The 14,925-nt window shown below is 40.8% G+C and overlaps 3 protein-coding genes across 4 annotated transcripts in view; all 3 read right to left on the reverse strand.

Annotated features, from left to right (window-relative positions):
* Positions 1 to 4: 4 nt before the first annotated feature.
* Positions 5 to 8,951, reverse strand: LOC135944459 (protein SERAC1-like). Its single transcript, XM_065491437.1, has 8 exons — positions 8,748 to 8,951; positions 4,183 to 4,329; positions 2,750 to 3,193; positions 2,176 to 2,303; positions 1,936 to 2,121; positions 1,728 to 1,874; positions 1,125 to 1,191; positions 5 to 1,067 (listed from the first exon to the last, which is right to left on the reverse strand). Exons 1-8 carry the CDS (start codon positions 8,810 to 8,812, stop codon positions 1,016 to 1,018), a joined length of 1,236 nt encoding a protein of 411 aa, XP_065347509.1. The 5' UTR covers positions 8,813 to 8,951; the 3' UTR covers positions 5 to 1,015.
* Positions 8,952 to 9,310: 359 nt separating this feature from the next.
* Taf13 (TATA-box binding protein associated factor 13) overlaps positions 9,311 to 14,925 on the reverse strand; it is a 126,138-nt gene continuing 120,523 nt past the window's right edge. The window contains exons 2-4 of one of the 2 annotated variants that reach the window (XM_065491445.1): positions 10,373 to 10,413; positions 9,710 to 9,877; positions 9,311 to 9,619 (exon numbers count right to left, since the gene is read on the reverse strand). In XM_065491445.1, the coding sequence (XP_065347517.1) occupies positions 9,446 to 9,619; positions 9,710 to 9,877; positions 10,373 to 10,396 (366 nt within the window). In that variant the 5' untranslated portion in view covers positions 10,397 to 10,413 and the 3' untranslated portion in view covers positions 9,311 to 9,445. Of the gene's footprint in view, positions 9,620 to 9,709; positions 9,878 to 10,372; positions 10,531 to 14,925 lie in introns of those variants that run through there. The other variant, XM_065491444.1, reaches the window with a different exon arrangement.
* Positions 10,753 to 14,885, reverse strand: LOC135944603 (protein FAM91A1). Its single transcript, XM_065491661.1, has 11 exons — positions 14,677 to 14,885; positions 14,494 to 14,578; positions 14,014 to 14,244; positions 13,673 to 13,961; positions 13,451 to 13,610; positions 12,992 to 13,396; positions 12,647 to 12,930; positions 11,727 to 12,000; positions 11,380 to 11,675; positions 11,260 to 11,329; positions 10,753 to 11,202 (listed from the first exon to the last, which is right to left on the reverse strand). The coding sequence occupies exons 1-11, from the start codon at positions 14,749 to 14,751 to the stop codon at positions 11,080 to 11,082; spliced, it is 2,292 nt and encodes a 763-aa protein (XP_065347733.1). The 5' UTR covers positions 14,752 to 14,885; the 3' UTR covers positions 10,753 to 11,079.

Consider the following 14,925-nt stretch of genomic DNA (forward strand, 5'->3'; position numbering starts at 1 on the left):
TGAATGTGGTATTTCAATTTTATTGTTTATCCCGTCCATACAATTTTGCCCTGGATATCAGAGAATTTGCTGATATCTAGTTTCATTTTCATATTTACATGATCTTGAATACATTGGAAGGACACTGATAATTTCTTAATAGTGTTCAAAGTTTATTTTGATTTGAGAAACAGCGCTGAGCTAATAAATTTGATCAATCACATTCATGATCTAATTAGAAGAAACATCAAATCACAGAAATTCGTCCAATGAAGAAAAATCAATCACTGCTGACGGAAAATGACTTTGAATATTACATTTAATTCGCAGCAGTCAGCATAAATTTCAATTTAAAAATTGAAATCGAACACTTGAGTGAGTAGCAATGCACAGTGGCGCAGTGGTCCATTTTAGATGAACATTTTAAATTCACAGAATCACAATAGGTGCATTATAAATTGGACATTTGTTTTGTATGTGTATACCTAAATTTTTAATAACAGACAGCTCTTATCATAAAACTTGACTTTCTGACCTGAGGCCTGCTCGTTTCAGGTCTTCCTAAACCCTTCACACTGCCAAAGTGCAAAAATGTAGTCAGTTCTAACCAATTTTGTACTTTTATCAGCATCCGACTTGACAGGGCATTATTTGAGAACTTAAAAATAACTTGGTCTCCCAAAACTAAAGATAATGGAGAATCGCACTATAATCATGAGTGAAATGTTTCTACATCTCCGATCATAAAATTAGAGTATCAACTTGAGAGGTATCTTCTGGTCGAAGCGAGCGCGCGAGCTAATATTTCTAAACGTCTAGCAACCACGTGATGGCTGACGATGCGTCAATCAACCACCCGTCTAAACATCCTCTTTCTCATCTGACTGAAATAATTCTGCACACTATATATTTTTCAGGAACAATATACTTCACGTGCCGAATATTTTAACTTAAGGTGAAACTCGCGGGAGCCTGGCAGGACTAAGGCACAAGGAGGTAGCGACAGCAACTACGACGTTCTTAACTTTAGATAATATCACAGAACTTGGTCGATGAGGGCCGTCAGCCGTCTGTAGAGGAAGCAATGCCTGCAAAATTAGCGATTAAACAATATATTTCTAATTAATCGGGTTGTGCGGTCGTACCTGCTGCGAGGCTTACAAATTTGTCTGTGATCCAAATCGATTCCATAAAGCTCTCCAACATCAGGATCTGAAAATAGACGGAATGATGCTGTCAGCCCAATTGTTTGAGTCCTTTCTTTGCCTAGCTGTGCAAACACAATTAATATTATGTCCTTGTTTTCTTAGCTTCTAACAGCGGACGAGCTTGTCTTATCTCAATCATCTCAGCAGCACAAGAGCTTTTGGTGCTGCTGGCAATTTTTGATCTGACCCCTTAACAGGAGTACATCGTTCTCTCGAGCATTTTGTATGTGCATTATTTTTAGAACGCAACGTGTATTTCTTCAGATTTGATTGAATTTTTATCAAAATAGGGGAAAATATTTGGCTGTGATGATATTTCAGTTTAAATTAGATGCCGCTTCCTCGGAGTTGTTTATTTTACCATATTTTAACAGAAATGTTCAAAAGTTAAACAGGAAATATTTGTAGAAATACAGTAAAAAAAGCAGCTCGCAATTCAGCAAAGAAGATATATAGTAAAAAAAACTGGTCGGTTAGCGTTTAAGGTACTGAGATATAATTTCTCATTTTGATCAATTCCAAAAACAAAATACGACAGACCTGCAGATTCTTGAGCCACAATCCTGAGGAAGACCACAGACATGAACGTCATTTTTGTCTCAAACAAGCTGACCATGGCAGGCTTGAAACGCTCGTTCTGGCACAACTTAAGGAATCGCTCGTGTAAATTGAGCACATCTGGACTATCTGCAAAATGAAATACCATCCTTGCTGAGCCTTTTGTATCGACACAAAACTAAGAGCTTACCTTTGGCGACTTCCATTATTTCCACCGACCTCCGGGTGAGTGGCGTCTTGATAAGGGCCAACGAGGAGCCGCGGTGGGGCACACTGTAGAAATAGATGCCTTTGGTTTGCAGGCAGAAGGGCGGAAGTTCTGCTGATTTATTATCACTAACGCACGATTCTTGCTCTGTTTCCTGCTGCTCGAATTCTAAACGAGATGCAAAATTTAAAACAAATGTTAAATTTTGGAGCAAGGGTTCACCTTCGACGAGCATTTGCTTGACGAAAAGTCCACCTTTTGAGTGTGCGACCCACACAATTGGCCTAGTTCCCACGTCAATGTTTCTTAGCTGCCTGGCCATCTCTTTGCTCCGATGTTGTAATGTTGGCCTGATTCGGGGATTTTTAAGAAAATCAAAATTAGTTCAGAATCGAGGGCTATACAAAGATATATTAAATTTTATATTATAATTGGGCTATTTTTTTCTCAGCGAACGTGCAACTTACAAAAATGAACATATGTATTTCAAAACCAATATAGCTTGAAATAATAGTTTATTTTTCTGTTCCCAAGTTAAGCTTTTAAATATTCTTCCGCTAAAATTGGTTTTGTCAATTTTAATTATTTTTATACTGATGACAATTTGTTTTTACAGGATTTCTTATTGCTAAAAATGTTTGCTCTTAGTAAATTACTTCCTGCAGAGCTGAAAAAAATATTTAATAAAATCATGATCGACTGAAATTTCAGAGTCTGATTATGAGAGAGAGTTAAATGTGCGTCATCCGCCAGTATACTAAGATGAATAAATATAGATAAAGTTTAGAGCGACGACCTGCTGACTTGCTGCATCCAAAGTGGGCGCCAGAGGAAGGGGTCAGTGGTGTAGTCGAGGGCGATGACCCTGGCGTCAGGGCAGTCCTGCGGCAGCCACTCTTTAGGCCAGCAGTTCGCGTACGGCTCGTCCACCAACGCAGGGACGGCGCCGCGGCTCGGCGCATCGCCGGCCACCCTGAGCACCCTGCGGGCAGGCGAGCCCGTCCGCACCCTGTTGCCCCAGTCGCCCTGGCGCCACGTGTTCCTCAGGGAGCCGTGCAGGCCGTGGATGAAGATGACGTCCACTCGCGGTTGGTCGGGCTCGACCAGCACCTGGCACTGTACGCACGCGTCCTCGCACGGCGCCAATTCGCGCAGCAGCGGCGCCGCGGTGACTGCGGGACGCGCCTTCTTCGTTTCGACGGACACGCGAAGAACGCCCAGCACTTTAGACGAGCCATATCTGAGGAAAATTATAGGGGGGAAATAAATAAAACTCTTTGCCGGCGGTTTAATTGGGATCAAGGCTGAAATATAAATAAATAATCCAAAAGTCGAAAGAGTAGAAGTTGTTTGGAATCAGTGACAGGGTCTACCAAGTGACAATATGGTGGACAATTCAATTAATTATGCGTCAATATGAAAAATAAATTGACCGAGAGCCCTTTGGAACAGCCGTAATATGTACATACTGTTTGGCAGGTCAACCGCGATCTTGAATTTTCATTAAACTGAGAATAAATAAACACTGATAAAGAGAACGTGGTCAAAGAGCAGGGTAGTTTAATAGCATTTTGATTATCGAAAATTGCATCATAAAATGTTAATTAAAATAAATCCGTATCGATTTTTATTAATCTCAATGCGTCTATTACTGCACCGCCGCCCCATTTAGAAAACAATAATAATGCGTGGCTTAGGATTGATTTCGTCAAACACTCGTCATGTAACATTCTCATAATTATATTTGCCGGTGTTGTTTTCTACTTCAGTTAGGCAATTAGACTCCCTGCACGCCCGACAAGTTGCATAACATGCAATATCATTAGGCGCTCTCGTGGGACGAGCGAGTGAGTGTGGCTCCCATCCATATTTAGGATTTCAGACCGGTTTCCGATGCTCCTAAGAGAGAAAACACTCTGTTTGCCCAGAGTTCATGGTCAAGGAAAAAATAAAATTTATCTTATTTTTTAATGCTAAAATACAAAAATATCTTAATACATTAATCACAACATGCTTAGTGATTAAATGTTTCATTATTTGCGCAGTTCAAAAACGATACGAGTTTTTTGTTAGTTTGATCCATTTAAAATAATTCCTAAAAAAAGGAACTAATCCTATCCACAGAAGAGATGAAATAATGTAAAATAAAAACTATACTGAGATCATACATCCTGTATTAATGTTTACCATTTTTACTGAAAAAGTTAATTTAATTTGTGTTATATTTACCTGGAGACTAGGGTGAGGTAGGAGGTGACGAAAGCGAAGAAGCGGACAACCTGTCGCCGCCAGATGAGTCCCAAAACAGATTGTAGGGCTGCCAGCAGTTGCACTTTAGCCGCTTTGGCCGCTGTTTGCAGCTCAGCCGTGTTTGGTCTGCGGACAAATTTCCATGTTTACCTAATGAGATTCCCCACTACATTAGATAGTTCTTTAATCTGAGAGTGCAGTATTTCTGGTGCGTGCTCGTTTTGAGATAATTATCTAACGCAACCGGGGAAAGCTCGAGCAGCGCTGGTCCGAAATGTCGCAATGACCCCAAAATATCTCTCTGCTCGTCTGAAGCAGAAAGATTGAGCACGCTCACTTTTTGTTTGATCCGAATCTAAAATATTTCATTCAAACTAACTTGAAGCCAAAGAGGACTAAAGATAACCTCACACTAAAAGAGGTTAACGTCGATATAAAAATTGCTTGCGGTCTCAAGGACAGTCAAAAATTAAAATTTATTTTAAAATTATATATTACATGGGTGGATGCAGATATGAGCAAAACGCCCCCTTTCTAACAACCGCGCGATAAGAGGACAAAAGCATATTATGTTTCATTATCTTTTGAGTGCGTACAGGTGTTTCGAACTCAATACCGATCCTAAGGAATCGAGATAAGAAGAGTTCAATTGCAGCTTTGCTTTCGCAGCGCTCGTCCTATTAACGAATTGTCCCAATAAAACGTCAGCCAATTGAACTCTTGACCGGAGTGCACGTCTCTTTAAAATAAAAAAATGCACTGCATACAAAGCGCCAAGAGAGCAGACACGCAAATTGTCCTCTTCATTGACGGCGTCATTACTGGTGTCGCTTTGCCCCCTCCGCGCGCGCGAATTAATATTCACATAGTGGCCGCGGCGGCTTGCTGCACGAGGCACATCATGTTTCTTACTCAACCTTTAGGATCAGAGTGAGCCAGCATCTGCGTGCACATTTGCCATGAGAATCTCGAGGCGGCCACGTGATTTATACATGAGATTCAGCGGCACAATTGATATGCTTTCAGTGGTGAGAACGAGTGGAATTCCCTTCGATTGGGGCTATTTTTGGAAAAAAATACTTGAGGGATCAATGACATCTAGAATATATCAAAAATATTTCAGACACCAAACTAATTAACCCTTTAATCTGCGAGGCATTATATTAAAAATTGATAATTGATTACAAGCAAAAATCATGAAGAGGTAATTGAGGTATTAATTAGTCTTCATTTTGCCTGACGATTTTTCCCTGCCAATGTGATGTAGTGATACGAATACGCCCAAGCAAGATGAAAAAATTTCGTAACCCTTGAAGTGATAACGCCGTCTTTCCTTGCATGGATATCTCTACTTGGACTTTGAAAATAAATAAACAATTAATTTGATGTTTCTCATAACCCTACGAAATAATATGATAATTCACAGTTTTCGATACAGAAAAGAGGACTCGAATTTTTCACGATTAATTGCTATCTAATCCTTTTCGCCACGTGGTGATGGTGACTGACAACTTGCCTCGTTTAGATTTTAAGCCCTGATTCGCTGAAACTGGTTTGGTTTGGGAATGGTCTGGTTTTGAAGCAGTACATTGGAAAAATTATTTTTTTTCTCTAGTGAAATATTAGTGTCCAAAGCACAAGGTATATTAATATTATTTTTTTCGTTCAGCGCATGAGTTTGTATTGGGAACAAACTAATTTGCTTACATTTAGATAATGAAGGGCACACTATATTATGAGTCGAATCCGAAAACAACCAAATTAGCCTAGAGCAATTTTACTTTGCGTGGGAGTAGTGCGTCACAGCTAAACTAATTGTGTCATAAAGACAAATCAAATTAGCACCTGAAGGAGAGTGTAAAAAGAGCATCTTTTGCGGCTTCTCGCTGTCTCTATTGTGCAAAAGGAAGCCCAGTGCACCTCTCTGCCCATATGTTCGATTACGTTTTTGCGCTAACACACGTGCACGTAATGTGTCCGCGCTTGCCATATACCCATCTCTCGGCATTGCCAACAATCCCATTTGAAATATACGCAAACGAGTCAAGGCCACTGGCGGCGAGTGATTAGACTCAGTCCAACTATTTTTTCGACCGCTAGCGCCCATATCGCGGTTGCTAGGTTACTCATTTAACTCGTTCTTCTGCAAATATAAGGAAGAGCAAAATTTCTTCTCTCGCGTGAACCCGTTTTCCTCGCCTCGCGCGCGCGTGTTTAACATAAATTATCTCTTTTCTTCTCCGCTTCTTGCCGCCAAACAAACGTGTCGCATGTTCAATGAGCGATGCTCGGCCGAGAATAATTTTGGCAATGCTAGCGATTGTTTGGGTTCTGTGACGAATGTGTATTTTCGGCGCCGGAGGCTTTTGACACCGACGCTACACCCCGCTTCCGCGCATTTCGCAAATGCATGCTTGAACTCGATTCGCTCATTTTTTTTTCGGCTAGTGTTCTGGCGCGCAAACGTCGAGACGATATTTTATTTCTAGATGCTTTAGCATAGTTGTTGAATAATAAGAGTATGTAGCACCTTTTTAAGTTCACGGCGAGTAAACAATGGCATTCCACGTATATTTATTATCAGCCGACCTTGCCGAGTTTGTAATTCTCGTAAATCTTTTTATTGCGAAATAGGGGCATTATAAAGCTTCCGAATTAAATATGGCTTTAGTCGTCGTAAAAAGCAGAATATGGGAAAAATGGGGATTGGATAAAATATTCAGATATAATGGTAGAAATCACTCTCCACTTTTTATACTTCTTTTATTAGTGTCTCTTTCTCTCAAAGATGGTCAAACATTTATTTATTTTTCTGTAAAAACAGTTTTTGAAAATTTTTGCTGCAATTCTTCTTTTGAATAAATTATTTTTCGTCTTACACAATTAGAATTAGCAGCTTAAAGTTAACAGTTAGCTATCACAGAATTTTACGTTGCCAAACACTGCCATCTAATTTTTTGGGATGTTTTGAACCCTATATACCCACAACAGAAATTTCTCGAATAGCTTTATAGCCCATTTGTTTTTCCAACAGCCTTAAATTGAATGATAACATAAGAAGAGCGGTGTTTTTTTACGCCTCTCCTGTGATTTTTAAGTATTATAACACCCCAGTCAACGCCCAGATAGACAGCAACATAACAAATCTCAATGAGTCGTCCCCTTTACTCAAAGCACGTATTTCATCTAGAGCATTAATAGAAAAGTGTTGGAATATTTTTGTTTAGAATGCAGTCAGGTCCATCGTCCAACCGCTGAACTGTTTATTTAATCATATTTGTTATAGAATATTTGATTTCGTTACTTTTAATATTCAATATGCTGTCCATTTCAGAGCCTTTAGAAGCACTATTTTTATTACGTCCATCTCCAAAATCTCCAAAATTAATTCTTAAAATTAATGACACAAGGTAAAATGAAAACCAGAATATCATTTTAAGTTGTCGTCTCATGAAGACGAAAAAGAGTTCCTACAGTCTAAATTGACAAGAGCTCCAAAAGACACTATTTCTCTAAGTTTGAGTTTAATATTTTTGGTAATCGTCCTCGAAAACACACTCAGAACGGAACAAAATCCGATTGCCTGGAGATCTATTGCCATAAAAGTAAACACTTAAAATAACTGATGTCAAATTTCAAACCAATGGCAGTCGCTGATTATAGCAGGCTAAATGGAAAATAAATAAAATTATGTACTTTTATAATGGCTAATAGCTGTTTATGTACCGTGTCAAGCTCACATTTTTCTTGTCATTATTTCCAAAATGCGTGTTTAGTAAACATTTGCGTGAGTTGCAGACCCCGAAATTACGGAGTTGTTATTAAGTTAGCAAGAAGAGACGATGAAAAGTAATTTTGCCACTCAGCGCGCACTGAAAAACTTGCTCAATCGCGGGAATTACTCATACCTCATTCTCGATGAATTACTTCTCTCGTCCTGATGTGCGGGCAGAAAGCAAGTAAACAAGGGTATTATTACACCACGCAGCTCGCAAACTTTGTTAACAATCGCATTAACATCAAGTTTCGCATACATCCTTTAGCGAAAGTGCACTTTTAACATTCAAAACCCGCTGCTTCAGTACTACTTGTTGCGAACGACTTATATATTTGCACTTCTCAGGTTTCCACTCTTTCCCTTTTTAACAAATCCACAAACTTTCGCAAGTATAGCAGAGAAGTTTTAAAACTTTAATACTGTTCTTTCAACACACACGTTGCGGAGCGAGGTAAATAAAATTGCAAAATGCGCCTTTCCCAAAAATACACTACACACGTACGCGCGCACTTCTCGGTCGTGGATGCAAATTAAGTGCAGCTATTGTTCTGTGTGAGCGGAACGCAAATAAAGTGAATTAGTCACAGCAGAGAGGCAGCCCAATTAAATTATTTATTTTCGCTCACCTAATATCGGATTAACAACAAGCAAACCGCAGCACGTGTGCGGCCTGACCCGCCCGCGCGCTGTCACTTCCCATCGACTAGTATGGCAATCAACCCAGAGGCCTGACAACCCGTCGCCAATTTGCAAAATAAAAACTCACCCCGTGATTTGTAACGAGCGATCGGCAGACTCAAAGCCGTTCGTTTGGCCCGCGCTCGGCGGCATCTTGCACCCGAAGCTCGCACAGATGAAAAAAATAATCAGTGCAGTAGCCCCGCACCAGCAGCAAGCGACAGACACAACACGGAGCAGAGCCGAGGCGTGCCAGCGATTCCTGCTTGCTCCTCAGCCCGTGCCCGCCGTGCGGCTCTTCTTGCTCTCGCGCTGCTCCTCTGTATTATCGATATGATGGAGCAAAAGCGCGAGAGGAGAAAAATTTCGCGTTCAACACGGGAAGGAGGGCACCACGCGCACAGCAACCAGCGAAACCAAAATCACCCACGACTTCTCGTCTCTCTTGGTCCCCTCCCGCGGCTTTTGCGCAGTCCATCATCAGTTTGTTGCCGCGGTCGGCAGATGCCACTACTGCTCTGTCCGTTCTATTCGAGTTGCGACCTCGTTTATTCATTAAATTTAAAAGAACACTTGATGAAGAGTTGTGTTCAATCCCTTGCAAATTAAAGAAAAGAAAATTATCGCCATGGTTGAAAAGGACAAAAAAAAAGTTTTCCACCATAATTTATAATTATATTTTTGGAATTCCAGATAATTTTACACGCTGTTTTGCACTCGCAAAAATTAAGCATCAAATTAAAATCACTGATAGTTTGTCGTCTCACAATCAATGAACCCATCTCACTACACTCCGGCATATTTAACTTCGTCAAAAGCTTTTCTGGCCTTCTTCAATTCTTCATTCATTGTGAGCAAATCTTTCACCCTGGCGTACTTTCTCGCGTCCTTCCTTACGAGGAACACCATGTCCTCCACCTGAACACGTCCTGTTCGACCAATTTCCATCGCTTTGTGTGTCTATAATAGAAAAAATAATTGTGTCAGAGCGCTCAAGATTTTTTTAAACAAATAATTTAACTCCTCTAAAAAATTCTGTGAATAATTTACCATTTCAGTAATGTATTCGATGACCAAGTCTTCCAAGAGATCAACACTTTCTGTGTATGGATTTTGGTCATCTCCAAAGCCATACATCATGCACCGGAGTTCTTTTGAAAAGAGTCTTTTCCGGCCACTGCCAGTTCCCAACGGAATTTCAGTTTCTTCGTCTTCATACTGAAATATCAGAACAGAGGATCATGTTAGTTTATAGAATTTATACATTCATACATAAACAGAAATTGTATTGCAACTGAAATTATATACATCATCACAAAATACGTTTTATTATGAAATCAAATAAATTATACTATTTCACTCATACAAAATTGAATCCTATTGAAATATTATCTTTCACCCTGTAACAATGTATTGTAGATTGTGCAGTATATAATTAGCAGAGATATGTAAATTAGTGATTACAATTGTGTACTCGTTGCAACCCCATAAACTGGAAACGTGTAAGCTTCAGAAAATTTACTTAAAAGTAGAAATAATGTAAAAATTAGCATTGTTTTCCAATTTCATTCATTTACGCACCGCAAAAGTGTGAAAAACAAATTAATAGTAACAACATAAATATATGAATGCATTATTATAATTATGTAACATAACCATAATGCTATATAGAGTCCTCCGTATTTCCTTTGCTTTTATCATTCAAAGTCAAACCTGCTCATCTTCTACTGTGGCCATGCTTTTGAATGGTAGAGCGGTAGAGGGACCAAGCTTGAACGAGTAAAATTTCAAATATTCAAGCGATATTTTCCTAAATATGCGTAATATCAATCACTAACTTGAGTGATGTTTTGTTTACTTTTCTAGCTCATTCACTGCTGTTCAACGTTCAACACGCCGAGACAATTCAGCCAATAGCAATGGGGCTTACACCATGATGCATTTTACCGCGAAGTTTAAAGGTTTTGATGAAAAGTCTGTATTATAATTATTACCCTGCTGCAAAATAAACTATAATAATTATTGTTCAATTAAACCAGCTCTTCTTTTCCAAGAAATTTTTTCCACAAATGTTGGAAAGCAAACGAGATGGGTAAGTTAAATATTTTACAATCATTTATTACACTTAAAATTTTACAACACCTTTTTAAATGCAGAACAAAAAAATACGCAGACAGCTACACCTAGACAATCATCGTAACTGAATCAGTAAAATATAAGCGAGATATATATTGTGTGTTATCCTCAACAGTAAAATAGGAAAATGAAAATAATTGCGTGGCCGTATGCAAGAACACATATTCCTCTCGTACAGCTAAATAACAACAAATAAACAGTATTGTTCACAGCCCCCTTTGAATAGAAGACGGTTTCAAACGGCAAGTAACCGAATTTTACCAGGGCCTGGACATCATGCAAAATCACACATTGAAAAGTTTACCATCATTGAAGGCCAGGCTTCCAGTGGGCATTGCCACTGCCAGACCTGCCGCCTTCTTTCCAGCACCATTTACAGTAAAGTCTTTAGGGAGAACTGGATGACTCTGCAAAAGTGAATAATCTATAGAGATCTAGTTTCAATATTTTAGTTAACTACAAACCTGATGTTGTCCAATGAAGTCTAAAAGCCTTAAACCCAATATCCTTCCACTTTCCGACAGAGCTTCCAAGCTGTAACTGGATGGTAAGAAAGCTGTGTTAACTAAACAAGATAAAGGTACCTTTCTTGACGCCACAGTCCACATTCCTGGACAGCAGTAAGAATGCTGTGGTTGGCGTCAGCGTCAAAAAGGGGCACCCCAAAGCAGCAGTCAAGGAGAGTCCACTCGTGGGGCCTCCGAAGAGCGTCGTTGGCCGCTTCCCCCTCTGCCGAATCCTCTCCACTCACCCTCACCAGGGTGATATAGCCGCAGTTATGTTTCAGATCCACCTCTTCACTCACTGCCTTGACAGCAGGGTGTTCATGCAGCTTGTCCTTACCAGGGAAAGGCACCAACGCAGTCTCCCTCCCAGCAGCCTGCAATTTTTTTTGTTAGACAAAAATAATATTTCAAGACTATGTGCTTGCCTGCACTAAAACTGCTGAGTGGCACAGCGCCTCATTGAGTGAGAACAAAGCAGCTGAGAGTGGCAGATGTGCAGGGTCGTGGCCCCAGACGGTGATGAGCAATCGGTCAGTGCGCCGCATCCAAGAGGGCAGCTTACGCAGCCGAGTTCCTCGCGACAGCAGCAATGAAGGCGGTCCTTGACCGGTTAAACGATATAGAAAGAGTTTGAACCATGCAGAGTTGACCTCTGGAAGAGCAGGACCCAAATGAGGAGGACCACAGCTGGCAACGGGCCTAAAAATTGGAATTAGGGCGGTTTTTCAATTGTTTCTTTGCATACAAATGAGTTTATAAGAAGGCACTTGCACAGAATTTTCTGATAGCCTGTTCAGTTTGTACCCATTGGTTTATTTAAAAAAATATTATTTGTTATTTGACTCATAAATAGGTGTTAAAATATCGTTCATGCCGCGAAAAAAGTCAGACCTTTTCGCCAAATATTTTCCAAACTCACTGTTTTACATCATGGGGCTTAAATTGAAGCTGACGTCACGCTGATCACATGAGTGTGATTAGAATTGAGTGTTGCCACAATATTGAGTTTGGAAAAATTTACTGTTAGCGAAAAAGTCCATCAGACTCTTGCTACAAAGTGACAAGACTGGCAAGTTGGAGATCAGCCTTTTCCGCGGTACGAACGATACGCTACTGAAACATTGAGAAGCTAAAATAATATTAAAAATTTTAGCTAAATAATAGGCACCTCTTGTTTCACGTGATTAGTGAAATAAAAGTAGGTGAACTAATCAAGAATTTTGGGCTTAGGCTGATTGCCCCAATCTCTTTTTACTAGAAATGGCTGTTTTTATTCATGGCTGCAACTTCAGTCTACACCAAATCCTTAAAAATCCCTGGAAAACTCCACCAAGATGCAAATTACCTGATTTCTCTACACAGCGGAGCCATTGAAACAAGCAGGGCATAGTTCTTGCTGAGCAGCCGGCCTCTGGTGAGGGGTTCCAGGGACTGCAGGGACTCGCAACGCACCAAGTCGAGTGCCAAGCTGAGAGGCCCCAGAGCCGCATTGTGGCGCAGGGCGCGGATGGTGTGTCTCAGGACCAGAGCGTGGTCAAAGTACCTTTGGGCCTCACCTTCGCCACCCGCTTCAACCCTCTCCAACTCGGCTAGAAGACTAGACAGGGATTCGTCAGCCAGTTTTCCGACCTGTTAAATTATAGTAAAATTGAGCATCATAGATGTTTAAAAAAATTAACAAAGAGCAAACCTCAAACATGGTGACTGCGTGGCTTTTGAGCCCAGGTGAAAGATTGCCCATCATGAGAAAGGCGGTCAGGGTAGAGTCAAATAGGAAGGCAATGCGCCGGGCCTTTGAGTGTGGCTCCAGAAGTCGGTTCGTCACTTCTTCGTCAGTGACGCAGGGCGAGGCGTCTGTGCACGGGGTGGGAAGGCCTGGGTCCGTAATTGGCGTGGCTTCAAACCGCAGTTGCATCTCAGGTTCAGCCAACAGTTCTTCTGTTCTTGGCCTTCCTTCTCCGCGAGGAGAGGTCGCCATCCAAGACGGATGACATCTGATGCCCTCGGTGTCTTTCTTCTTGGCAAAATTTAGCCGGCAGTACAATGACACTGCTGTCCGCACGCTGTCCACGTCTATTTGAAGGACATTCGCCAACTAATGTGGCGAAAGGTAAGAAAAGGCACTTTGCAATGCGAATTAAATGCTAACCTCGCCTACAGACGTGTGTTCGTCGATTGATACAAAAATTTTGTACAGCAGTGTTTCAAAATAATCGCCCAGCACCCGATTCATCACAAATCCTTCGAGTAAAGTCACAACCACATAGTCCGAGTCTTCAATTGGCACATCTATGTAAATCAAGCCTAGCCTGTTGGTCACACAACCACACTACTTATTAAAAAAATCCAATCCTGCATCAAAGTGTTATACCTGTACAGATTATGGACGACTCTGAGGTCTAGTTCTCCTGCTCTGATTCCCTTCCCAGCCTGATCAACGAGTCTGTCCACCACCTCTTTTTCATCTGCCCCTATGGACTTGACGTCATCGTCAGTGACACAACCAACATGGGCGATCCACCAGGGCTCCAAGGCAACCTTGTGTGGACTCCGAGGTAGCAAAGAGCGTGGAGCTTTCCTACGGAAGAGGCGGCGACCGCTGCGGCTCTCATTCATCAGGTCAATGTACTCGTTTCGGCCGATGCCAAGCAATCGGAGACCTGAAACAATTACTTATAATACAGATCATGTGGGGTTCAATTTAAAACTGACAATCAGCAGCTGTGAAGTTTGGCAGCGAGTCGTAACTTCGCTCTGCCTCCATAATCGATTCGAGCATGGCAAGATAGTACTGGAAAGGGGTGACCCTGAGACCCTGCACCACAACATCGCTCAGGTGGTAGGGGTAGAGAAGCAGTTTGCTTTGACTATAGGACAGCACCTCTTCGTAGTACCGCCTTTCTGCTGGCTGCAATTGTCGAACGCTAAAATAGCACTGTCCAACTGAAAAAGAAGATTAAAGGACATTAATTTGATTTAAATTAATATGTTATTTTGGCTGAAAAAAAATGTTGAGAAGAAAATAAGTTGAATCGATATTTGATGAAAAATTATGAAGTGTATGGCAGACTCACCATTTTCGCCCAACTCACACTTCTCGCTAGGATAGGGATTAACATTGAATCTTCCCATCAGAGCGAGAAGTGTGAGTGAGCGGAAAGTGTGAGTCCCCCATAAGACTTATTAATTTACCTAAATTTCCTCTATACCGCAGTTGATTTTTAATGCTGAATGAGACGACTGCTTTGTCATATTCTTTCTGGCTGTTCCCAACACACTAAAAAAGATATTGAAGTTTACAAAATAATACGTAATATTTACTTAACAAAATCTTGATTTTGAGCGAGTAAAAAATTATTATTTAAATAATTATACTTGTTTAGCTGAATTCGGCAGCTTGCTCCACGGGTAGTTGTGCCGAATGTGGAATTCTACTTCGCTGTCGTTCATTTCGGCTCAGATGCTTCACTCAGGAAAATTGTTGAACATTTGGAGCAAATCGAAAACTCAAATTGACATTGTGTTGAGCACACCCAGCCCTGCTGATTTGAGTTTACTCTTTTACTCAAGTTTACGTCAATGTGGGCAGGTTTTACCAAGGAACGGAATGAAAGATTGACCAAT

The sequence above is a fragment of the Cloeon dipterum genome, chromosome 4, assembly GCF_949628265.1.
Source record: "Cloeon dipterum chromosome 4, ieCloDipt1.1, whole genome shotgun sequence".
In the NCBI taxonomy this organism is placed as follows: Eukaryota; Metazoa; Arthropoda; class Insecta; order Ephemeroptera; family Baetidae; genus Cloeon; species Cloeon dipterum.

What these genes read in the sequence shown, in the direction of transcription:
- LOC135944603 (XM_065491661.1), bottom strand. Translation starts at nt 14,751, where the DNA reads ATGAACGACAGCGAAGTAGAATTCCACATTCGGCACAACTACCCGTGG. An exon ending in GCGGTATAGAGGAAATTTAG is followed by an intron (nt 14,245 to 14,493) that starts GTAAATTAATAA and finishes CTTCTTTTTCAG; the next exon opens with TTGGACAGTGCTATTTTAGC. An exon ending in AAACTTCACAGCTGCTGATT is followed by an intron (nt 13,962 to 14,013) that starts GTCAGTTTTAAA and finishes TAATTGTTTCAG; the next exon opens with GTCTCCGATTGCTTGGCATC.
- LOC135944459 (XM_065491437.1), bottom strand. Translation starts at nt 8,812, where the DNA reads ATGCCGCCGAGCGCGGGCCAAACGAACGGCTTTGAGTCTGCCGATCGC. An exon ending in CAAGCAAATGCTCGTCGAAG is followed by an intron (nt 2,122 to 2,175) that starts GTGAACCCTTGC and finishes CATCTCGTTTAG; the next exon opens with AATTCGAGCAGCAGGAAACA. An exon ending in TGTGGCTCAAGAATCTGCAG is followed by an intron (nt 1,192 to 1,727) that starts GTCTGTCGTATT and finishes GTCTATTTTCAG; the next exon opens with ATCCTGATGTTGGAGAGCTT.